The sequence below is a fragment of the Cetorhinus maximus genome, chromosome 13 (assembly GCF_964194155.1).
Source record: "Cetorhinus maximus chromosome 13, sCetMax3.hap1.1, whole genome shotgun sequence".
NCBI lineage: Eukaryota > Metazoa > Chordata > Chondrichthyes > Lamniformes > Cetorhinidae > Cetorhinus > Cetorhinus maximus.
The window spans coordinates 89,590,825-89,616,772 of NC_135891.1; the positions used below are offsets into that span (position 1 = coordinate 89,590,825).

Consider the following 25,948-nt stretch of genomic DNA (forward strand, 5'->3'; position numbering starts at 1 on the left):
CTGTAAATGAGTTGGGAGGTTTTTCCCGGTGATGAGCATGTCATCTTGGAAGCAGATTACACCAGGGAGGCCCTGCAGTATTTTGTCCATGGCCAGCTGGAATAAGTCTGGTGATGATGTGTTTCTGAATGGTAGCCGTTTGTATTGATATAGACCAGTGTGTGTGCTGATGGTTGTAAACTTACTGGAATCTTCACTCAGTTGCATTTGCAAAAATGCCTGCGATAGTTCAAGCTTTGTAAATAATTCACCTCCATTCAGAGCAGCGAACAGGTCCTCAATTTTCGGTAGCGGGTACTAATGCACTTCCAGGAAAGGGTTAATGGTGATTTTATCGTCACCACGTATTCTGATAGATGCGTCATCCTTCATTACTGGGACTATTGGAACTGCCCACTCTACATAATCAACTTTCTCAAATATCTGAAAGTTTTCAAGTCGTTCTAGTTCCTGCTCGATTTTCTGTTGCATTGAGTAGGGAACTGAACGTGGTTTGAAGAACCTTGGAAGAGCTTTGGCCTTCACAGCAAGTTTGGCTTCAATGTCTTTAATAATTCAGAGACCTTCTTTGAAGATATATGTATGCTTGTCTAACAAGGACTGCAACGTGGGGTTGCAATGCACTTTATTTATTTTATTCCAGTCCAGTCAAATTTCTTTTCGCCAGTTCCTGCCCATAAGCGATGGATGATCCCCTTTCACAACGCTATGTGGCAACCTTACTATTTGACCTCCATATTTAGCTTGAATGGACATTTTTCCAAGTATATTCACAGGCTCACCAGTGTAGGTGCTTAGCTGGCGGAGGGTTTTTGTCTAATGGGCATTTCTTGAACATTTTCTGCCATGCCTTCTCTGAGGCAATAGAAACAGATGCTCCAGTGTCAACCTCCATTTCAACCATTTTACCATTTAAGGCAATGCCAACTTTTAGACCTTTATCTAGTTTCAGATCAGAATGAATGCAATACAATTGCTCCTCCTCATTGTCGCTGTTAGTTACACTTTCTATCTTGTCTGGACTCGCATTACTTACGTATTTTGTTTCCAAGTAATGCGTCTTTTTAAACAGCCTGTTTATTTTGAAGCACAACTTGCCTGTGTACTCCTTGTAATGTCTTTTTCCTGGCCTTACTTTGATCAGCCTTTCATCTACATGCAGGCTGTATGTGTCCTTTTTTTCCACAGTAGCGACAATCAGCGGTTTTCCACTTACAGGCTTCTGAATTATGCCCTATTCCATTACAGCGGTAGCATGTTTGGAAGCGAGTATACCTTGACTTTACTATTTTAACTTTGGCATTGTTAGAATGCACTTTCAAATCTCCAGCTTGTTTCTCTGCTATTTCTATACTTTGCGCAATCTCGAATGCTTTCTTCAGTGGCAACTCTTGCTCCGCTAACAATCTACGCTGAATTCTTTCATTTCTTAGTCCACAAACCAAGCGACCATGCAATGCTACTTCCAGGTAGCCCTTAAAGTCACAATGTTCCACTAATTTTCTCAACTCAACTAGGAACTGGAAGACTGATTCACTCTCTTGCTGTTCTCTTTGGTGAAACTTGAATCTCTCGGCAATAATTGCTGGTCTGGGATCGAAGCGCTTTTTCAAAATGTCCACAAGCTCTTTAAAGCTTTTATCTGCTGGCTTGTCAGGAGCAATGAGATTTCTCAGTAAAGTGAATTTTTTTCATTCCAATGACTGTAGGTAACATTGAGGCCTGCTTTTCCTCTTCAATCTCATTCGCAATGAAAAACTGTTTCGTTTGCTCGATATAAACTACAAAGTCCATAGTAGCTGGATCAAAAGCCTCCAAAACCCCCAGTAATGATGATCCCACCCTCATTGCCATTTGAAGTGTTCGTCACTTCTTAACAATTAAGACTACACACACAGCTATCTGCATCTGAACCCCAGCTTCCTATGTAAAAAACCAAAAGGTTCCTTTATTCCTTATTCTACACCAGAGGGCAATACATCCAGGACTTAGCATACCCTACTGTCAGGTTTTTTATATAACACTTCTTTTTAACTAAAATGTCCTTTTACAAAAAAAGCATAAACGTTAAACACAAACATCACACCTGCCAGGTCGCATTCACATTACACAAGTGCCGGGCAATGACTATCTCCAACAAGAGACAATCTAACTGTCGTCCCTTGATATTCAATGGCATTACCATTGCTGAATCCCTCACCATCAGCATCCTGGGGAGTTATCATTGACCAGAAACTGAACTGGACTAGCCATATAAATATTGTGGCTACAAGAACAGGTCAGAGGCTAGGAATCCTGCGGCAAGTAACTCACTTCCTGACTCCCCAAAACCTGTCCACTATCTACAAGGCACAAGTCAGGAGTGTGATGGAATACTCTCCTCTTGCCTGGATGAGTGCAGCTCCAACAACACTCAAGAAGCTTGACACCATCCAGGCCCTCTTGGTTGGCACCCCATCCACAAATATTCACTCCCTCCACCAATGATGCACAGTGGCAGCAGCGTGTACCCTTTACAAGATGCACTGCAGGAACTCACCAAAACTCTTTGGACAGCACCTTCCAAACCCACGACTACTACTATCTAGGGCAGCAGACAGATGGGAACATCAGCGCCTGGAAGTTCCCCTCCAAGCCACTCACCATTCTGACTTGGAAATATATCGCCGTTCTTTCACTGTCGTTGAGTCAAAATCCTGGAACTCCATCCCTAACAGCACTGTGGGTGTACCTATACCACATGGACTGCAGCTCAAGAAGGCAGTTTACTACCACCTTCTCAAGAGCATTTAGGGATGGGCCATAAATGGTGGCCTAGCCAGCGACGTCCACATCCCCTGAATGAATAAAAGAAACGTTGTCATCAGCAAGTTTCTTCCCCTCCACCAATTCTCTCAACATCTCTACCGCCCTGGAGTTGTCAAGACTACTTGTTCAACATTCATCAACAACGGATGAACCGCAATTTCCTCTAGCGAAACAATGAGAAACCTAAAATCATCAACTTCAACCCTGCCACAAATTCTACGCTCTTGCAACATTCAACTGGGTCATAGTGACATGGACAGAATAGGAGTAATTAGCTTTGTTTTCTATTTTCTCTGGTTAGTGTCTGGTTCCGCAGATGCCATCAGTCCTCTGGCGGCTTTCTCCTGCATCAATTGTTCATATGTCATTCTAGATGGTGCTTTATGTCAGGCTGTTTGACTGAGGGTTGGGGGGTGATCACAAAGGACCATACTCAAGTCCTTATTATTCTCTCTCACATACACAATAATGAGCAAGAGGTAGCTGGCATCACCCCACCTAGCCTCTTTTTTTCAATGTTTGTGTTCATCCAAGTGAATGATGTTAGTGCTGGTGAATGGAACTCTTCAGGACTCAGTGTCAACATCAAGATACAGAATAAAGCTCCTGGTCCAGCCACGTATCTCAGACCCCAATCATCAGCTACTGGGTGGCCTCTCTGAATGAGATTAGCAATTAGTGATGAAATTGAGAGATTCTTATCCAATTGCCTGGGCTGGATTTTAACTCTTAGAAGAAAGGGCAATGTCCCACCCTCTACACCACCAGTTTCTCTCCCTTCTGAAGTCCAAAATGTTGAAGACACATTTTCCATTCTTATTGCTCACCCCTCGCTAAGCTGTATAGTTACAGTCGGAAATGTTCGTCACAAAAGATGAGAAACCATGAGCGTGTTAGTGGGATCCGTAGTAATTATTACTGGAATTAATGTTTAATGTTCAACCTGCATAATACAGTTGCAGCAGTGAGTCATCTGTTTGCAACAAGCTTAAAACAGTAGGAATCTCCTGATGGCTCAACAGAAATACAGAGCCAAACAGAGAACTGTTCAGCTGCCTCTGCGGCCTTCTGACATTCTTCTTGACCACCAAGCCAAACCTTGCAACAGGCTTTCTTCATTCTAGCCCTGAAGCCATGGCATTCTCCAGTTTCTCACCCATCTACCCTTGTGCCCTGTTCAAGCTCATTTCATCCATGACACCCGCCCCCTGCTTCCTTGACTCAATTCCCATTAAACTGCTGACCACCCAAGTTCCTTCCTGGGCCCCATGGAAGCTTATATTATACTGTATTTATGGGGAAATCATGGCACAGTGGTAATGTCACTGGAATAGAGGCTCAGGCTAATGCTCTGGCAACACAGGTTCAAATCCCAACATAGCAGCTGGCAGAGTTTAAATTTAATTAATACATCTGGAATTATAAAGCTAGTCTCAGTAATAGTGACCTTGACAACCATCATTGATTGTTGTAAAAACCCATCTGGTTCACTAATGTCCTTTAGGGAAGAAAATCTGCCATCTATTTCTCTATTGAGAATTCTGCCCCCACACACAACACTGAGATGGCTTTCACCATAGTCATAAGTGACATTTTCTGCAAATGGATTCATGGTGTATTATCCACCCTCATCCTCCTTGTTCTCTCTGCAGCCTTTGACAGTCAAACACAGTATCCTCCTCCAAAGCCTCTCCTCTGTCCTTGCTTGACTTCACTCTTCTCTATCCAATCATAGCCAGAACATCTCCAGCAATGTATTTTCTTCCCACCCATGCACTATTACCTCGGAGTCCCTTACAAATCTGTGCTTTGTTCTTTCTCTTCCTGACCTACATGCTGTCCCTCGTTGATGTCATCTGCATGTGTGAGGTCATATTCCACATGTATGCTTTCATCATCAAGTTTCTTTGCCTCCACCAATTCTCTCAACATCTCTCCTGCCCCTGAGTTGTAAGCCCATTTGTTCAACATCCATCTTGGACAAACCACAATTTCCTCTAGCTAAATATTGGGAAGACTAAAGTCATCACCTTCAATCCTGCTATAAACTCTGCGCTCTTGCCACCAATTCCCTCTTTCTCCCTAGCAATGGTCTCAGCCTGAACGACAGTTCACAACCTCATCATCCTAGCCAACCACAGCAGAGCTTTTGATCCCATACTCTCTACCTCACAAGGACCATCTGAGTCTACTCCTCCCCCAGCCCACCTGCAGTCAAAACTCTCACCTTTGTCACCTTCAGACTTGACTATTCCAATGCTCTCCTGGTCAACGTACCATCCTCTACCCTCCATGAACTTCAACTCATCCAAAGCCTTGCTACCCATATCCTGACTTGCACCAAGCCCCATTCACTGATCACCCCTATCCTTGCTGACCTACATGGTCTCCTGGTTCCCAAAGCCTCAAATTTAAAATTCTCACCTTCACATTTAATACAATTTCCTACAAAGCTTTCCATTTTCTGGCTCTGGCCTTGTGCCTCCTGTGCCTTTAGCCGCTTAGGCCCCACAATCTGGATATATCTTTCTAAACTCCTTTGCCTCTCCACCTTAATCTCCTTTAGACTCTCCTTAAAACCCAACTCTTTGAATGAATTTTTGGTCACTCTTCATTATATCTCCACATTTGGCTGAACCTCCATGTTGTTGATTATGGCTCTGTGGAGAGCTTTGTGTCAACTTGTTCTCTAGTAAAGGTGCGATATAATTGCATGCTGTTGGTGTTGAAAGTCCCAGGTTGTTCCCTGGTTTGTTCTGAATCACAGTAAAATAAACGTCTTCAATGCTTGTGATAGGGAGGGTGGCAAAAATATTTCCCGCCTTTCTGCTCCTGATGACTATCCAGTGACCCTGCTGCAAAGTCCACATATTGATGGAGTCAGCGTCTTAAAGCTGACGACCAGCATGTATGCAAAACTCAACACTGACTGGACAGGAGAGAGGAAATCTAAATTTCAAATTTATGTATGGAATCATGTTTCTGAGCTAATCCATAAATATGAGGTACAGGGAAACAGGAACATTATGAAAAGCTAGTTGACTTATACTATCCTTCCCTTGTTTCCTGCATCCACTTTTTGTCTTAACCTTGTTAGGAAATAGAGGAAGTTTAAGTAAGTTATATTTGTATTTGTGGGTATTAGAAATGAGTTTTAGCTTTAAAGTTTAAGTTTGATTTGTATTTCTGTATTTGTGTGTCAAGAAAGGTCAAATTGAGTTTTAGTTTCCCTTTAAAAGTGCATTTCTAATGAGAGTTTTACGACTCTAAGCTAAGTTAAACAAACAAAAGTAGAGAAACTGGGCTGTTGCCTAGCAACAGGGGTCCAGAGAGGCAGGTCTCTCCCACAGACACACTCAGAAGAAACTAGAGACGGCAGTTTGATTTGGAAGCTGTTTGAGTTCAGTTGGTTTTGAAAGTAGCTGCCAGGAGAGACTGGAGCAAAGGGGCAGATAGCCAGTCCCAAGCTGAAGAAAAGACTCTAAAATCCAGGGAGTGGAACAGGAGAAAGTCCTAAGAAGACCTTCTAGTCAAAGGGAAGGACAGGAACCTGGAAAAGGTCCTGTTAAGTGAAGTTAAGAGTGAGAGGCTCCAAGCTTCATATTTAAAGAGACAAAAGCTGCAGAAAGCAGATTTAAAGCGAGAACAGCTTGCAAGAGGCCAGAAGGTCCAAAGAGACAACTGAAGGTCTGCAACTCTTTGCTATGGGCATGTGAAGCAGTGGTGTACTGTTGAGAGCTGAGTTGGTGAGAGACAGTACATGGAAGAAAGCTTGAATGTATGCGGTGACCCAGGGGAGAGGAACATCGAAAGGCGAGTTCGAAACCCTGGAAGTGAACCCTTGCGGAAGGCATTTGAGAGAAAGCGTCAGTTTGGGAGAAGATTCCAAAACGAGTTCTTAGAGAGTGGAGATTGGAAACCCTCGTGTGAAAGACAGAGTTCAATGAGACTGATTGGCTCATGGTGTGACAAGTGTCTGGGGGAAGATGAAGAGAGATCCATAGCATCTGGTCGAGGTGGCATCTGTCACTTGGTTTCAGAGTGTGAAATGTCTGACCACAGTATGCCATAGGTTTACATAAACTGTGTATTTACTGTGAACATTAGAGTATAAGACAGCTTTTGTAACTTGTATTATCGTTACAAATTTGTATATATCTGTAAAGGTATAGGTGTAGGAGAAGGAGTACTGTAACATATTTCATGTTTCTTGTTTTTTTTGTTTTATGCTTTTGTTAAAAGTTCATTAGTTGACTCCGGTGACTCTGTTCAGTAGCCCCTCTCCACATATCTAAATAAACAAATAAGTTAGGGTCTATCAAGCTGGGTTCCAACCTGGGATCAGGCTTTTCCAGTGGTAACCTTACCTGGGGATTATAACAATTTTATATTCTTTTGATACAACTATGGTCAGTGCAATTATGAGTTTTCCTCATTTGTTCAGTTCTAAACTCCAAGTACTCCATCCTACATAGACTTGCTTCTCCCGGAATTGTTACTGTCTCCTACTCTGGATTATTCTTTACCAAGGTCTCAAAGTTATGGAATTCCTTACATCTCTTACCATACCCTTCACTCTACAGGGTCTCAAAGTTATGGAACTCCTTACGTCTCTTACCATACCCTTCACTCTACATCGACAGGCTTCTGAAAACCAAGCCTGGTCTCATCTTGATTTAGTTTATCTTCGCTCCTTAATGTTGTACTGCATTTTGGACCTTAACCTTTCACTTCTGTTTATCAATGTTAAAAAGGTACGCAACTGAATTAAAGGACTGAACTGTTACTGCTTCCCAGCCTTGACAACTAGAAGGTAATTCAGAAACAAGTGCCTCTAACAGGAAGGGATGGTGAATAAGAACTGGATTGGGCACTTACAGGAAGAGGTTTTCCATGATGTACGTATAATCTGCACAACCGCTGTCAGGTAGGTAACACGCAGCAAATACAATGATTGCATTCAGTCCTTCACCGTAATAACCTATGAGGAAGAGAACCATTTTACTTCTGCATGATGACAAGCTTCAAACAGTAGGGGTTAAAGAATTGTGAATATTGTAGTTACAATAGGCACAACTGGCTGCAAAAGGCCAGCAACTTTGCAGAACTAAGCCTGTTTTCATTGGATCAACTACTGAGAGGGATCTGAGTTTTTAGAATGAAGGGATGCAGAGTTGGAAGTAAGTTATTTGGCTGGCACTGTGAGCAGAGGACTAGAAGACACAGTTTTAAAATTCTCCAAAAGAGCTGGAGAAATAATTTCCCTCTCATGGCTTAGCCTTAGAGTACATGGCAGACAGCCTCACTAAAAACTAATTAAAAAGAACTGGGTAAATACCTGGTTGAGAATGGGACGGGAGGTTACAGGAACACGTAGATATTAACGTAATTAAATGTTCCATGGGTCACAATTGCGGGAGCAGGGAGGATAGGGGATGGGAGGGTGGTGTGGAAGGAAGGAAGAAAGAGAAAGATAGAGAGAGAGAGAGAGAAAGAGAGAGAAATAGAGTGGAAGAAAATGTCTGTGGAGGGCACAGTCCAGGGCTGAATAATGAAGGAGTGAGGATAGATGAATATTCTTGATGGATTTCTTAAATATCTTTAGGAACCAGGGAGTATTTGTACAAATTCTAAGAAATTAAATGGGATGGGTTGAGTTAAATTGTACATTGACTGTGGAAGGAGATTAACTGGGTGTTGTAGAATTCACGTTAGACTGTATGTGGGCTGTGGATGGAATGAGTGATGGTCTGAATAGTTTTTTCTCAATCTATGTTTTGTTATGTTCCTAAAGTCTTTCTTCCAATTTTTAAATGATTCTCTCTTTCTGCAGTTAGGGTGGTTCTGAATCTACACCTGTTCTCTTTTCCCATCTCTGCCCCTTCTGGTGACTTCTCCCAAAAAGACTCTGGGATCACATTGTGGGAGATTGTCCATTCAGTCACACAGTCCATCATGTTATAGTGCAAATCATCCGAGCACTACTGTGTGCCACCAGGTTACCCATCTGACAAGTTCATTTTAAATAGCTAATTTCTAACTCTATCTATCAAGAGGTAATGGAAAATAACTCTTGTCACCTTTTTGAAAATTGCAAATCCTATTTTGGCAGAACATATTTATGATATTAGCTATTTTTCTTCCTTCTCTTAAAATGTAAAACTCAATAAATTAAAACTCTCCTCGCTCTCCATTAGCCTGGTTGACCATCCCTACCTCCATGTGTCACCACTCTCATATACGGCCTGATGATTTTCATGTCAATCCTGTGCTCTTGCTCTCCGATGATGATTGTCCTCCACAGCCTCCCATTGGTAGATTCCCCATCTTCACCTGCACAGTCTTCAAAAGAGCCCCCTTTTGCACTGGGTGAGTTTTTCGCACTCGCAACAGGAGTATCATCTGGAAGACAGGTAGTGGACCCCTTGTGAATGTTCTTAATTGGCCCATTTCAAATAAGATACGATCAAGTCCATTAGATCAAGGTTTTATTCCTCTAATTTTTCACCCATCCTCTCCTGAAAGTACAAACTTTTCTTGGGCTATTGAGCTTGATATCTCACCCAACTGGACAGTGGGAAATGACAGTGGAAAGTATGGGCAGCTTATAGCTGAACCCAAAAGCAAAATACTGCAGATGCTGGAAATCTGAAATAAAAACAAAAAAATGCTGGGAATACTTAGCTAGTCAGGCATTATCTGTGGAGAGAAACAGAGTTAACATTTAAGGGTGAGATGACCTTTCATCAGAATTATTGTAGTTGAGCCCAATTGTGCTTCCAGCTGACAATTCGCATGCGCTTTGCAAAAGGAGTTATAGGAGGCAAAATAGGCAAAAGGGCCATCTGGTGTGGCAACCCTGGGTGATTTTCTTGTCCATAGACACCAATTGTAGCATCTGCGTACTGTCAGTCCAGCTGAGAACATCTAACTCAGCACAGGCCAAGTATCGGTCCATGTAACCCAGTGCCCTACTGGACAGAAAATGTACCACTAAGTCATTGGAGAGTCATCAGTAAAAACACAAAATGTTTTTACAATTTTCAGACATTTTAAAAACAATCTATGTATATATTAAATGAGTGATGCCAATGAGTTAAGAGAGAAGAGTTTCAAAGCACTGAATCAACCTATGAGACACCATGTAGGTGTGACAAGCAAAAAAGGCAGATACATGCATAAAAATGCACTGTAATGTATCCATAGACAGATGAGGCAATGGCCCCAATCAATAACTGGTATTATAATCCCTATTCTGTGACTCAGCTAAACCACAGGGACCAAGAGCAAATTACTCTGATTCCTAAACCCATGTTCCTTAAACCCTCTCGTTCTCTCTCAATCCTAATCTTACTGCCACTTCTCTCAATCCCAAATTCTTTCTCAACTTTCTCTTCCTTTCAATCCCTGTTCTCCCTTTTGATTCTTCTTTTATCCCTCTTCCTCCCTCACTCAGCCAAGCCAAGTTGTCAGCTTTAGAATGTTTATCTTTTTGAAAACTGGAAAACAAAGACACCCTTGGCTGGATTCTCCTTTCTTTAGTGAGGTAGCTGTAGGCAACCGCTGTGACCCTGCTGTGACTCCATTTTCTTGAGTTAGGGGTCATTTGATATAGTACCGTATACTCCCAGCCCACCCAACAAAAGGGAGCCCACTGCAGTGGTAGAGAATTCTACAGTGGGACTGTTGCTACCACAACTGAAAAGGCAGTGAGAATATTGAAGAGGGCAGAACAGCCCCGAAGAGGACTTCAACATTTTATTCAAGCTTCAGCTAAGACCAAAGCTTGCAAAGCTTGGTAACTGGGGCTCATATATACGGAGAGGAGGGCATTATGGACCCACTCCCTCCACGTAGAGTTGGACAACTTACAATCATTAACACATAGCTCACCAATTTCCTCCTTGGGGTTGGCAGAGATAAAAATGGGGCAGCTTACCGGGTCTGCCTCCTTGTTGTCATTCATATGCAGTGGGCATGGAAGGGGCATATAGCACACCTTCTTGTCCAATTAATTCTAGGTTCCCAGTTTTGGATGGGAATAATGGAGGAAAATTCAGCCCGTGCTCTCTCACACTTCCTTCTCTATCTCCCCATCTCTCTCACTTTAATAATTATTCTGAAGTTTACACAAAACAAAGGCTATACAACATGTGTGCATTTAGCACATGCTTATTCTTATTCTATCCCGCATAGACATAACTCAGCCATGACTTTCTTGAATAGCACTAAATATACTTTTTATGTCAACGGGTGGGGAGGGAGGGTGCAGGCGGGTTGGGATATACGGAGCGATTTATAAGAATATTGCCAAAAATGGTGAATTTTAGCTATGAGGAAAGCTTGAATGGGCTGGGGTTAATTCTTTGGAACAGAGGAGGCTGAGAAGTCATTTAATTAGGGTGTACAAAATTATGAGGGGCCTCGATAAAGTGGATAGAAAGGACTTACTTCCCTTAGCAGAGAGGTCAATAACTAGGAGACACAGAATTAAAGTAATTCGTAGAAGGATTAAGGGAGAGTTGAGAACTTTTACACCAAAGGGTGTAGGGGGTGGGGGTCTGGAATTCACAGTTTAAAAGGGTGGTAGAGGCAGAAGCCCTCAACACATTTAAAAAATACTTGAATATACACTTGAAGTGTCGTACGCTACACTGCTATGGACTAAGAGCTGGAAAGTAGGATTAGACTGGATTATATTTTTTAGTTGACACAGACACATTGGGCTAAACGGCTTCAGTCTGTGTCATAAATTTTCTAACTTTTTACCTTTCTAATTAAGCTGTTGAAATTTGTTACCTTGCTTTTCAAATTATTTGAGAAATGCTGGCAGACACAATACCCAATAAGCCATCTAACATACAGATATGTGGATATGTTTGCTATGTTCAGGAACTTGCCCTGCTCCCTTTCGAATGCTTTCAGCGAATTTAAACTCATAAGTGATATGTTTACAGAGGCAATTCCCATTATAAATGTGGATGTAAAAACTTATAATGGGAAGTAGTTGTCACAAAAATGTGACAAAAACATGACTGCAGGAAGTCAATCTGTGGAGGCAGGAAGTGTGAATGTCAGATTTATGGGAAGATATTGGTAGATTTTACAAGCCATGCATATGGCACACACTTCCTGCAAGTGTCACACTTATTTGCTGTCACACATACCCCATCATACTTGATTGCTAACAGATACAGTGTTGTTATAACATAATGTGTTATTGGTCTCAACATGAGCATCATAGTGTCATAAAGAATATGCTGAATGGTGAAGATCATCTGCGTTGGATTTAATAAGCGCTGTCGTCTCAAAATTCAAGAAAAATCAAACTTCAACAGTGTTCATTCTAATTCTTGTGTGATCATTTGAAATTATTCCCTCAATTTGTTCTCTCAGATAACAGACTTGTAGCCATCAATGCTCCATCCTAGTGTTGTACAGCTTAAAATGCTCTCTCCAGACGCATTCCATGTTTGTAAGATCAGGATCCAAAACTGTAAAGTTTTCACAGTTCATCTGGACACAGTAAGAAAGATTCATACACCCACCATTACACTTACAATGACAACACTGAATACTTGCACCAATACTAAATGGGTAGTTGCCATATCCACAGGAGACAGCTGCACTACGTCACAGCTTGTGAACTCTGTTCACATTTCATAGACATTATTTGTACATTTATTTGACAGAGGTCAGTTTGCAAGGCTGTCTTGCCAACATGGAGCCTTGTTAGCAATGAGCACTGGTAGGAAAATTGAGACTGTAATCTTAAAGTCTGCTACTCACTCCTGTGTCCAGAGAGCTCTGTGCCAGCAGTGGAGCCTTGCAGAATTAACCCTTATACTCGGTGTTGTTCTTTATAGAGAGAACCCATTTTATTCATTCTGAAGTGAATATCCAATAGGAAAAGATGGCCCACTACAGAGCAAGCTCCACAGTCATAAACAATATCGACCAACCAGAAGGGACAACCAAGCAGCACAGTGAGTACGGGTAATACTCGCTCTCTTTTCACCAATCGTGATAGAAATTGGAAATGAACTCCAAACTTACAGTTGATGCCTCAATGCTGTGGCATTGTAACTCTTAATTCATCAGCTTGGACATTCTTGACCATTGTAAACCTGGCTTGGCTCATATTATAATGAATGGCCACTTGGGTGAGGTCCCAGAGGAATCTGTAACGGAGGAAGAAGCAGTCTAGCAGTAGTCCCCTTCTGGGTCAGAGGGGAGAAAACTGAAAGCCAAATAAATTTTTCAGAATTACCTTCCCATTCCAACTCATTTCCATTTCCTAAATATTCCAGGGAGTCTGTCTCGTCCGGAGTCTCCAGATCATCTACATTAATGTCGAGGTCGTCAGGTGTATCCAGGTAATCATCTGACAAGATGGAGCCCTCGCTCTGATCCAGGGAGATGTTAATTTCTGGGGCAACAAGAGTCTTACGCTTCGGATGATTCCCAATGATATTCAGTGTGTTAGGGGGCACTGACCAGAAACAGAGACACAGACAGTTACTAGTATTGCTGAGTATGTACACTTTCAATGATACATTAGAATCTAAAATTAGCTTGCACAGTTATTGGATTGCACTGCCCTTTGACTCCTGAACCCAAGTCTGGGACTGTCCTTTGACCTCAATGACCCAAAAGTTATGGATCATGCTGTTTTAACCTCTATAACTTAAGTTAGACATTTTATGAAAGAATCAAAGTTTCCTCTAATGGTTAGAAGACTTTACATTTGGACAGTATCAGCACAGTTTCTTGGGCACGTCCAGACATCCAGCTGGATTGTGCCGATTTCTTTAACTCATTTTCATGCTGTGGGTGTTGCTGGCAAGGCCAACATTTATTACCTTCAGAAGGCAATGTTTGGCTTTCTACTTGGACCACTAGGTAGCAGTTTGATATAACTGCACGGTTTGCTAGGCCACTTCGGAGAAGTTGTTAAGAATCAACTATGTTGGTGGACAACAGGCTGAGTAAGGAAGGGAGGTCTCCTACTTTAAAGAAACCAGACAGGCTTTATGACACCAAAGTCACCGATACCAAATTCTTTATTTACAGGTCTTTTTAAACTGAATTCAAATTGCCATGGTGGCACTTGAACTCCTGTTGTCTAAATTACTAGTGCAGTAAGTAACTACTATACTACTGTATCCACAAGAAGTGGAACCAACAGACAGAAGGAGGATAGCTATTATTGATCTTTATTTATAGTAGTAAAAGTGAGCAAACTCACCACAAAATATCCTAAACAGAAGCAGAGGTTGAACACCCAGTGGGTATCCTTTAACCTCTGGGTGTAAATCTAGCACATGGAGAGACAACAAGGATCTCCTATCAGGCAGTTAGCTGGTGCAGTAAATCCCTTTACCCCAAAATTTGGGTTCAAATGCAACCAAGACAGGAAGGATGAAGTCTCCTCCAGCTATTTGCAACAAGACTCCATTGTGAACTGGGTTCATGAGTTTTAATCCAATTCCTAGAACACAGACTTGTCCCTATTCACCAATGGGCACTCTAACTCAGAAAGGTCATGGCATGGCTGGTATGAGAAATGGGAAAAATGGCACACTGAGGTTAGAGTTGAGACACATTATTGGAACAGTATCAAGGGAACATTATTCTGCATCTAATATGTGCTCAACATGCTCTGGGAATGCTTAATGGAGCATTGTAGAGGGAATTTTATCCTTTATGTAACCTGTGCTATATTGCTCAGTTGGTGACTGAACTGGACAAGTGTTCAAATGTTCGATTTCCCAGCACCAACAACTCTTATGCTGAAGAGCTAAAATTGACAAAAGAAAAAGATAAGATAGATAAGACTCACAAGTTCTATTTTCTAGAGCTGGTAATCTTCCAAGAACATCCATCCCTTGTTCCTCTGGTATTGGTCTGCAGAGCAAAAAGAAATTTATTATATTTGATCAGAAGTTCAACTGTAGGATGTAGAACACCTGCGGTCTGTCCGCAAGAAAGACCCAAACCTCCCTGTCGCTTGCCATTTTAACACTCCACCCTGCTCTCTTGCCCACATGTCTGTCCTTGGCTTGCTGCATTGTTCCAGTGAAGCCCAACGCAAACTGGAGGAACAGCACCTCATCTTCCGACTAGGCACCTTACAGCCTTCCGGGCTGAATATTGAATTTAACAACTTTAGATCTTAAACTCCCTCCCCCAATCCCCACCCCGTTTCTTCCCCATCCCTTTTGTTTTTTTTCAATAACTTATATAGATTTTTCTTTTCCCACCTATTTCCATTATATTAATATCTACAACTAATACCTTGTCAGTCTTTCCACCCCACCCCCACTAGAGCTGTACCTTGAGTGTCCTGCCATCCATTCTTAATTAGCACATTTTCTTAGATAATATCACCACCTTCAACACCTCTTTGATCCTTTTGTCTGTGACATCTTTTGATTGTCTGCTCCTGTCACTGCTTGCTTGTACCTGCAGCCACCCCACCCTCAACTTCTCTGCCCCCCCCGCCCCCCACCTTAAACTAGCTTATATTTCACCCCTCTCCTAACTATACTCAGTTCTGTTGAAGGGTCATGAGGACTCGAAACGTCGACTCTTTTCTTCTCCGCCGATGCTGCCAGACCTGCTGAGTTTTTCCAGGTAATTCTGTTTTTGTGTAGGATGGTCAGTGGCTTGAGTTTTTCCTGTGATCTTAGGGCAGCACCTTAGGCCTTGACCAAGTTCCAGGTTTGTATCCCAACCTTCCCACAAACTGAGACCTTTCCTCCCTATTTTAGCAATAGGGGAACAGGAGTAGACCATCCACCTGCCTTGGCTCCATATTCTTTAATACTCATAGCGTGCAAAAATTAAAAATCTCAGATTTCAAACTATTACTGACGGCTCATGTGGATATTAAGATTCCATCATGCTATTCAAAGAAGAGCAGGGTTTCCCCCATGTCAGTATTCTTCCGTCAGCAAAAAAATTGATTGACTTCATCTCATTTCAGTTTGTGTCCAAAATGGCCACTGCATTCAACAAAACTTTGAAGCGATTCACTGAGTGAAGCATTTTGAAGTGTTGACATGACAAGGTGTTGTACTACTTACTACTATCTTCCTTTGCTATTTTGAACTTAAATCTAGTGTATTTGAGCTAACTCAAGCTGCTGTACTTTCGATAGTTATTGAGGCATGTATCCTCCAACTCTTTCACAGTTCAGTCTCCTTTGGGATGTGTTTCTGTCATGGACACCCTCCAAATTAACCCCCACTGATTTCTTCTGTCCCCAGTCCTCTTCCCCCACTTGACCTAATAGTGCTGTTCCTGCGGAGTACCAATTCCAAAGGTACCAGCTCACCTCCGTTACCATGCCCAAGTAACAATTCTTTGTTTGTAAGCTGAGGCAATAAGTGTTGATGTGCAGTTCTACCATGTTGTACATTATGTAATTAGCCTGATTCTGAGGTGCTGAGTGTTTGTAGGCTCTTCAGGCGAGGGGGTGAACATGGCCAATCTAACACTGTCTGTACTCAACAACTACACACGCAAACTTTACAAAAGAGGTTACTGGAGAGCAATTGAGAACACAGATTCTGGCTTGGTATTTTTCTCTTTCCTTTCTGGGCCCCAGTGTAACGCACCAAATGTTGCTTCGACTGAGAGCAGCTATGTCTGCAGATCAAATCTGGGACCTTCCCAGTCTGTGTGGCTTAATTCCAATTCTGGCGAGTACATTTACCCACTGAGCTAAGGAGAGAGCCAAAATGATGAAACTTCTAAAGATGCCAGCTGGAACCCAGAAACGTTAATCACACTGCTCAGAGACAAGGACTTCAGATTCAGCTGCACTCTGTACAGGGGGCTCTCCCACAGACCTTGGCTCTGTGTAGAATGGTCCATACACCTGCAGCACACAAGGGCAGCAGGAATAACAGCAGCACACCAGAGAGATCCAGATTTAAACATTGCAAGGGGAGACAGCACAACGGGATTCAAAATGGAAGTCAGCTGGTGAACAGTGCTGCATAGCACTGGATTCAGTCAGACTGGTCTAATAATTAAACACTGTCATATAATCAAGTATTCAAAACACCTCAAGCATTAACAGAGTGAAAATCTGATATATCAAATAAACAAGCCAAGAAAATGCTTAGAAACATTTTTAGATTGTCTGAATATTAACATTTGATCTTAATGGAACAAATCAGAATATCGCAAATAGAAATAGCATCTCACCTTGCTGAATTTTTTTTTCATCAGTAGGCAAGTAAATAAATCGTGTGAAAATAATCTATTGCTGTCAGAAATGTGTCTGCAGAAACAGTTGGGGATTACAGTCCTGCCACCATTTTGATGGTACTGTCACATGATTGGGGTATTTTTCCTTGTAAGGGATATTACAGACACCCCCACTTCCACTCCCCCTACACAGATTAAATGGAACAAGCTAAGCAGTTGTAATGAGTGGAATGTGAACTGAGCATGCCCAACATCTCCACAGGGATCAGCATCTCTTCAGGCTGATGGGAACAAAGGATTTAACCTAGTCAGAACAGTATTGCTTTATGTCTGCTTGCACAGGCTGCATCTCAAACTTGTCTCTTCACACTGATTGATTCTGTTTGCCCCTGCTCCTCAATCACTTCTGGTCCTGAAGGGATCAGGATAGAAAAATAAAAGCATCTTGAATTCTAGATAAGAAATCAATTAATTACTGTACTTTCAGTTTCTCCTTCCCTCTTGACGGTGATGAATCCTTGCTGCAGTATATGTTCCACAGTCACCCTCAGGTTCCTTATTTAAGTGACTATTCTTCATGCATGAGGCGTGGTGAGTGTAGCAGCTATTCTACAATAGGAGCATCACAGTTGAAATGAGGGTAATCGGGAGAAGAGGGAACAAAATTTGGATGGATAGGAATATTATTTGTATTGTTGACAATGAACATTCTGTCTTTTCAATTTCCACACACATTATGTAATCCAGCTCTAAGTTTATTCCAATAGCACAGTGACGCCAATAGCACCGAACAATGTCTGAGTGGGTAAGTTCGCTGTTTGGTGTGATGTTGAACCACAAAGAGCGGAAAAGCCCCATGTTATGTGGATTAGAGTCCAATTCAATTAGGTGATATATATATTTCTTACATGTATTAAATTATATATAATCAGCAAAGGCCTTTTTGGAACTGAAAGTGGATTAGAGGGAACACAGTGTACTGCTCACACATTAAATCTTAAACGCTGCCATGTCAGTCAGGGTCTGTACTGATCACAATCTCCTGTCATTGACTCGCTGTGGCTGATATTTCCACTTCTTCAAACAACCATCTGCTAACCTTGGTGACCCTCAGGGCACATCCACTTAATAGTGAAATATAATTAAGTTTCTGAAAGATGATGCTAGCTGTGATGGTCCGACGGAGTGTTTGCTGTGATATTCTGAAGAAACGTTTATTGTGACAGTCTGTGGATATGTTCTATCTGCAAACATCAGACTTTGCTACTTGTTTGGTCATTTTTTTCCCCTCCGTTTTCTCCTCCTTGGCTGTGGCTGGTCCCTTCCCCAAGGGTCCAACCTTCACATTTAAGCACAGAAAGTGAGTGCTGGCTTTCCATAATTCACTGGAATCAAGCTGAAACTGATTGGATGAAAATCTCTCCCCCATCTTCTGGTTACAAAGATGCTGCACAAAATAAATTTGGGCTACTTCGATCCAATTACTAGTGGGGGGGGCGCAATCTCCACACTTCCAGAAAAATGAGCACAAAATTACCAATCTTACTCATAAGAGTAAACTTTTCAGGTCTGTGATCCTTCGTCAGAATGAACCTGAAATGTTGGTTGGGATTTTCCTGGCATGAGGTGAGCCCAATGTCAGGAGCATATGTGAATTCAGAGGTGGGCAGCAGGACTGCAGCAGCAATCTTTGTGGGGGAGGTAAAAAGTTTGTTCCTGTGCAGGGGCACACAGGCAGCTCCCAGCAATCAGAGGGGAAACCACTGTAGCGGCGGTGCCAGGACTGCAAAGGTGGCCATTGTCACCAGAGTCCTCCTCCTTGGGCCATGAAGCCTCTGGCTCTGATGGCCACTGTTAGGAAGCCATTGGGAGGCCACCTCCATGCAGCTGGCAGCCTCTCTATGCGGCAGCTGGGGATGGGGGTGGCGGGGGGTGGGGGGTGAAGGTACTCTACTGCTGGCAAAATGTCAGTGGTCTAGGAAAATAGCCCTTCAATTATGTAAACTGACCGCCCTTGGTGGACAAGACGCTGCCATTCCCACTACTGGGACTGTGGCCTGGTGGCGGAATGCATTGGGAACCCTCCCTGGCATTTTACCGGCCTTCCCCACACCCTCCCCCATTGCTTAGCCTGCCACCTGGGGGCTGGTAAAATCTCAACGTTAACTCTTTCTTTCACTAAAGGTGTTGAGAAACCTGAGTATTTCCAGAATTTTCTGTTTGTATTTCAGATTTCTAGAATCTGCAGTATTTTGCCTTTTACATTCATGATAAGCTACGGGTCTACATGTGCAGTTTCCCCATTCACTGTTAGCTCAGGGATCTCCTGATTTCAGTTATGCCACTCTAGGCAAGTGTCAAGTGAAGGCCAGGCACTACTATTTTAATATGGCCCCTTTCAACTTGTTGGGTTAAAATTGGGATAGCTCCACCTCTGAATAGCATCCCCTGGAAAATACATATCGCTCATTATTTAAAAAAATAATTTATTTGGTAATTTATCTAATTTCTTATGGTGGGACCTTGGTGTTCACAAACTGGCCATAATTCAAAACATATTTCATTCATTTCTTTGGGATACCCATAAGTTGTGAAAGGCACAATTAAAATGCAGGACCCTTCCTTTACCTACTTTTGCTGCCCAGCAACAAAAAGGGAACAAATCTGAATTTGTCCAATGAACATCCCACTGTCAGGAGGGTCCCACGAATGAAAGCCAAGAGCCACATGGGGTAGCATGTCTGTCAATAGGCACAAATGCATGGGAGATGGGCTATGAATGCCAACCCCCAGTTGTATTAAGGTCACTGTGAAAGTAGAATGTAAAAAATTGATAGCTTGTGGCCAGTCCATTATTCCAAAAGTGTGTGTTGATTACGAGCATAAACTCTTTCCTTTACACCCAGTGTTGCCAGCACTTCTTGTTCAAGGTCATTCTGTTTATGTCAAAATGCACAATCCTGACTATTACCCGACTACTGTGTGGATTCTGAGAGACCTGCACTTGGGGAATACTGGAGTTCTATACTTTGGACAAGCCCGTCTCAAACTAACAGCACCAAATAGTGCAGTTGTTTAGTCACCTGCATTGGTGACTATATACAATGTCTAAGCACCTCATTCACTTCATGCAATGCTAAATGTATCTATGTTGTGCAAAAAAAAATCTTGCATTGGGTATGCACTTCCTGTCTTACAATTTTCAGTCACACCTTTTTGTCAATATTTCCCTTTCAGTTTTGCTGTCAATGATCGTGGTGTTTGCAGGCTCTGGCCTCCAGGTGACTCTGTGGAATGGGTTTCTGAAATACCTTTTCCAATTCCCTCGGGTAAACACGAGAACATTAACTATTAGGTTAGTTATTAGCTATTAAGTTAGTATTGTTTTGTCTAGGAACTCTTCAGAAGGTGAAACTAGACTTTATGGCAAAGCAGGAAATTGAAGATCTGAACTTTGAGCAGCCAGAAGTAAATTCTGTATAAAAAATCCTCTCTGTAATATGGTACTCACTCTAACACATATTGTTTGTATGCTTGGCTCAATATAGCACTCTTTTCTTGGAGTTGGGAAAGCTGTGGGTTCAAACCTCACTCCAGGACTTGAAGCAAAACCTAAGCTGGCACTGAGCATTGTTGAGGATGCCATCCTTCAGATAAATTCATAGAATAATCCAGCACTTGGCCCATCATGTCGGGACCAACTGTTGCCCCATAGCCCTGCAATCTTCTCTTTTCCAAGTAAATATTCAATTCCTTTTTGAAAGTTACTACTGAATCTGCTTCCACTGACCTTTCTAGCAAAGTATTCTAGATCATAACAACTTGCTGCATAAACACATTTCTTCTCACTGCCTCTCTTTTTCTGACAATTATCTCCATTTGTGTCCTCTGATTATACTGACTCTCCAGCCAATGGAAACAATAGCTCCTTACATGCTCTATCAGATCCCTTTATGATTTTGAACACCTTTAATAAATCACCTCTTAACCTTCTCTGTTCTAAGAAGAACAACCCCAGCATCTCTTGTCTCTCTACATAACTGAGACACAACTCTCTCAATGATGGTTTACCAGTGATATGTGGGTTCAGCATAACTTCCTTGCTTTTGTATTCTATGCCTCTATTTATAAAACCAAGGGTCCCATATGCATTTTTACAGTCTTCGCAACACGATGTTAAAGATGTCACACTGAGATTTAACAACCGCCTGTTCTTTAGTTTTGGGAGGCACTACAGATCCCATGACACTATTTGAAGAAGAGGGAGGAGCTGTCCAGCTCGACATTCCTCCCACAACTGGTCCTTTATCTTTTCTCCGCCGATGCTGCCAGACCTGCTGAGTTTTTCCAGGTAATTCTGTTTTTGTTTTGCCTTTATCTCACTGCTGTTTGTGGGATATTGATAGAGTTGCCTGGTTACTGTGTTTTGTCTACACAAAATCAGTCACTATACTTCAATGCTGGTATTATATAAATCACTTTGAGACAATGAAAGGCATAATAGGAATGTAGGTATTGTTATTAATTTAGATGTATTGATACACAATGGATGGACTAGATTGTGGATCCACTGCTCCATTGTCTTTGAGTCATTAAAATTTTTTTCCTCATGGATTTTTGCCTCTCTCCTGAAGGTGTTGATGGTTGTTGGGCTCCAGCTCCATATGTGACGACTACCATACGGTAGCTCACCTGGTCAGAATCAGTAGGCTAGTCAGCCACAGGTAGCATTATAACCATGTCTGTTCATCCAACAACCATGCTTACTAGCACGCACTTTCCAGCAGGGAATACAGGACACTAGCAGATTCCTCCCCACAACTCCCCCCTCCACACCCCCACTAGCATGATCAGACGCCTTCCTTTGGGGAAGATTGGGACAAAATTGAGATTGAAAGCATTAGAGGAAGCCAGAAAGGCACATCACATCAGGCAATGAATCTGGAACCATGGCAGTGAGGCAGGCAGTGAAAGAGTTAATGCCATAAATGTCTTCAGCAGGGCTTTGTGTCCCTAACAGCTGTCAGCCTGGGCAGGATTGCTCCCTTGAAAATTGATGGGCTCTCAGCACTAATGTAAATGTGGAGATGTGCGAGCATCTGGATAGCTAACCTGGGAAAATCATCATCCTGCCATTCCTCCTTCAGTTCAACATTTTCCATTCGAAGCGCTGCTTCACTGGTCCCCATCAGAATCCCGAAGATGGAGGGCACTAAAAAATTCAGCAGCTGAACAGATGTCATAAATGATATTTATTAAAAACAGCCATCCAGCATAAGCACATAAAATCATGAGACATCATTTAACCATCACTGAAATAACAACAAAAAACAAAACGGTTTGAAAAGGACCACTTACATTCCGTCTCTGATCCTTTATAGCTCGTTATTTTAATAAGAAATGGTCCTTTTGTCCATCACCGACATATTCCTCCGTCTGTTCGTCCTCAAGTAGACAATTTAAATTGTTAATTCTGAAAGCAGCGGCTTAAATAGCTGATCCTTTGCCCACCTTCACATAGAATCTTTCTGTGCTGGGTATATCTCTGCTCTCATCACCATTATGGGTGCAAATACCAATCACAGACTTAATTTTTTCCTTGCCAGCAGACTCCTGGCAGGAACAGTGCTGCGTACAGAGGTAATTACCAGGTTGGCAGACACATCAGCAATCAGCAGCCTTACCCTGATTGGTGGCACTCTGTGATGAAATCTGCCAGCATCATCCAATCACCGAAAGAAGGGAGAAATCAGAACATATTGTTCAACCTGCACCGCATCTCCCCTTTATCTGTACACCGTTCAATGCTGCTTTATCTTCTCCCTCTCCAACTCCTCACTTTGCAACTTCCATCTTTCTCCTTCACTCAAACATTTCCTCTCTGCCAGACTGACAAAAAAGTCCAAAGGGATGCATGGTGTCAGGTCAGAGCTTTGTGCAATGTATATTACCATGTGTGCATAGGATGAAAACGGCAGAGACCAGTAAAGAATGTATAAAAAGGAGTGCAGATAGGATGTGTCATGTGTCTGATAAAGGGTTATTACATTAACCCTATGGTTAAAAAAAAAAAATTTTCATTTTCTCCTCCCTCCCCTGAAGATATCTCTTGCTGGGGTACTGACTGTTATTCAGTATCCAAGTGTCTCCATCTGTGACCCCCAGACAATAAGTTCCTACAGATTATTCAAGTGTGGGAGAGCAGGACCAATTCTGACCTCCCCCCGATGTCTGTATTTCTTGCAAGAGTCACTAGATATCGACTGAAGTCCTGAAATATTAGGGTTTGATTTGAAAAATACAAGATTATAATGGTGGAAATGTTTAAAACAACAAAAGGATTCGGTGGGGTTGAATAGGACTATTTACGGTAGTTCAGGGTCTAGAACAAAGGGCCAGCGATGCATAATTAAATGTAAGAGATTTAGAACAGTGAGCAGGAGAAATCTCTTCACACAGGAAGTTGTGAGGCTGTGGATTTCACTCTTAGGGTTAGTCACTGAAATAAAAACGATGTCAACATTCAAATTTAGATTGGATAGATGAATGAAAGAAAAGGAAATGGAGACATGGGTAAGATATAATAAAAGGCCATTACAACAATTTACTCACATGCAAGTTAAATGTCATTATGGACTGATGGAGCCTGTATTTTTAATGATGGGAAACCTTGTTGATTTATTTCATCTCACTAGGCTAGGGGATACCAAAAAGATTGTGTGTTTATATGAAGCAAAGGACAAGCAGAAAATTGTTTCATTTTCATCCATTTATTGTTTGTGGGGGCCAGGGAGCGAGGGTGGGGGAGGGCTGGTTGTATGAAACACACAAACAGTCTTTTATTTGTCCTGTGCGCTCGGTCAGTATTCTCTGAATATTATGGATCCTCCAGATGTTTCATTATAAAGATACAAATGTTTGTTTGAATGAGCTGCATAGACAGTGAGCTTCTTGTTCCACTTTCATGATTTCAGGGCAAGGAAACATTCACTTGCTGCTTATATCCTGCTAATGTGCGGAACTCACTTAATGATTTGCCAAGTATGTGCACAGTATGAAAATGGCAGAGGACCAGCAGAGAATATATACAAGGGCAGGATGCTTATTCATGGGCCTGATAAAGAGCTGTTACACTCAGTCTATGGGTAAAAAAAAGTTCCCTCTCCTGAAGATGCTGGCCTCAAAATTTGGATCCTGCCTGTTCTTTCAGCACTGCGTGAGCTGCTTTGCTTCCAAAATGGCTTTGATGGTGTGCTCATCCACTTCTGGTGCTGGCCACATGGGACACCATTTGGTAAGGACATTTACATGCTGACAAGTGGCAAGTAACATTCGCGCTACACAAGTGTCAGGCAATGACCATCTCCAACAAGAAAGAATCCAACCATCGCCCTTTGATGTTCAATGGCATTACCATCACTGAATCCCCAACTATCAACATCCTGGGGGTTACCATTGACCAGAAACTGAACTGGACTAGCCATATAAATACTGTGGCTACAAAGCAGGTCAGAGGCTAGGAATCGTGCGACGAGTAACTCACCTCCTGACTCCCCAAAGCCTGTCCACCATCTACAAGGCACAAGTCAGGAATGTGATGGAATACTCCCCACTTGCCTGGATGAGTGCAGCTCCCACAACACTCAAGAAACTTGACACCGTCCAGTTCAAAGCAGCCCGTTTGATTGGCACCACATCCACAAACATTCACTCCCACCACCACAGATGTACAGTAGCAGCAGTGTGTACCATCTACAAGATGCACTGCAGGAATTCACCAAGGCTCCTTCAACAGCACCTTCCAAACCCACGACCAATACCATCTAGAAGGACAAGGGCAGGAGATCAATGGGAACACCACCTGGAAGTTTCCCTTCAAGTCACTCACCATCCTGACTTGGAAATATATTGCCGTTCCTTCACTGTCGCTGGGTCAAAATTCTGGAACTTCCTTCCTAACAGCACTGTGAGTGTACCTACACCACATGGACTGCAGCGATTCAAGAAGGCAGCTCACCACCACCTTCTTAAGGGCAGCTAGGAAAGGGCAATAAATGCTGGCCCAGACAGCGCAGCTCACATCCCGAGAATGAGTTTAAAAAAAATTGCACACAGATATGCTCCACCAGAAGTATGCAGAGTGGACAGATCCATCAAGGTGTAATGTTGAATTTGTGCCAGCATTGCCATTTTGGAGGTTGCTGCTCCAGCTTTCTTAACCATGTACAGCTGAACAAGGATGGGCACCCTCATCCCCACCAGCGCTATTTAAAGGGATCATTAACTACTTCCAGGTTATTTGCAGATTGATTTCTACTGCTATGATTTTAGAAGTGGTTGGTGGTTTTCAGTGTTCTTTAAAAGTCGCTGAAGTATGCAGGAAGCAGTGTGGCACGTCCTAAAGGGGTCTGTTATGACTTCAAGAGTTCTACAGAAACCACTTGCTCCTGGGCATGGTAGTTTGCATCTCCTTTGGCCTATATCATGACAGGGTGAATGAGCAGAGGCAAAACAGAGCAGGAAAAGCTACTAGAAGAGGAAGGAGGAGGAGAAGGGCTTTCATCAGGGGGCCGTATCCACTCAGCCTGTTCAGGGAGCAATTCTCCTCCCTAAAACCTCAATATAAATGCAAGTTGTTGTTAGGAGCCTCCCACAACCCTGCTGCTAGCAGGGCCAGGTGCCAAAAAAAAACAGCTACTGCTCTGTCAGCCAATGTTTTCTCCAACATAATGGTTTCAAAGTTACAACCTTATCAGTTTAGAAAGCAAAACATGTGCTCATTATTTCATTTAATTCTTTCTATTATCATTTGGTAAAAGATTCCAGGAAAATGTAGGTCTTTTATTATGTAGCTTGTCCACATAACAATTACTTGTCTCTGTTCCATTTTGGCAACTTGATTCTCAAAGAATACTTGATA

General features: G+C 42.3%; 1 protein-coding gene across 3 annotated transcripts in view; it reads right to left on the reverse strand.

Moving 5' to 3' along the window:
- Positions 1-22,894, reverse strand: part of atcaya (ATCAY kinesin light chain interacting caytaxin a) — a 45,138-nt gene extending 22,244 nt beyond the window's left edge. Inside the window, exons 1-6 of one of the 3 annotated variants that reach the window (XM_078555720.1) lie at positions 22,387-22,894; positions 22,141-22,256; positions 14,651-14,715; positions 13,079-13,300; positions 9,025-9,210; positions 7,687-7,789 (exon numbers count right to left, since the gene is read on the reverse strand). In XM_078555720.1, the coding sequence (XP_078411846.1) occupies positions 7,687-7,789; positions 9,025-9,210; positions 13,079-13,300; positions 14,651-14,715; positions 22,141-22,217 (653 nt within the window). In that variant the 5' untranslated portion in view covers positions 22,218-22,256; positions 22,387-22,894. Of the gene's footprint in view, positions 1-7,686; positions 7,790-9,024; positions 9,211-13,078; positions 13,301-14,650; positions 14,716-17,025; positions 17,166-17,509; positions 17,522-22,140; positions 22,257-22,386 lie in introns of those variants that run through there. The other 2 variants (XM_078555722.1, XM_078555721.1) reach the window with 2 other exon arrangements.
- Positions 22,895-25,948: the final 3,054 nt, after the last annotated feature.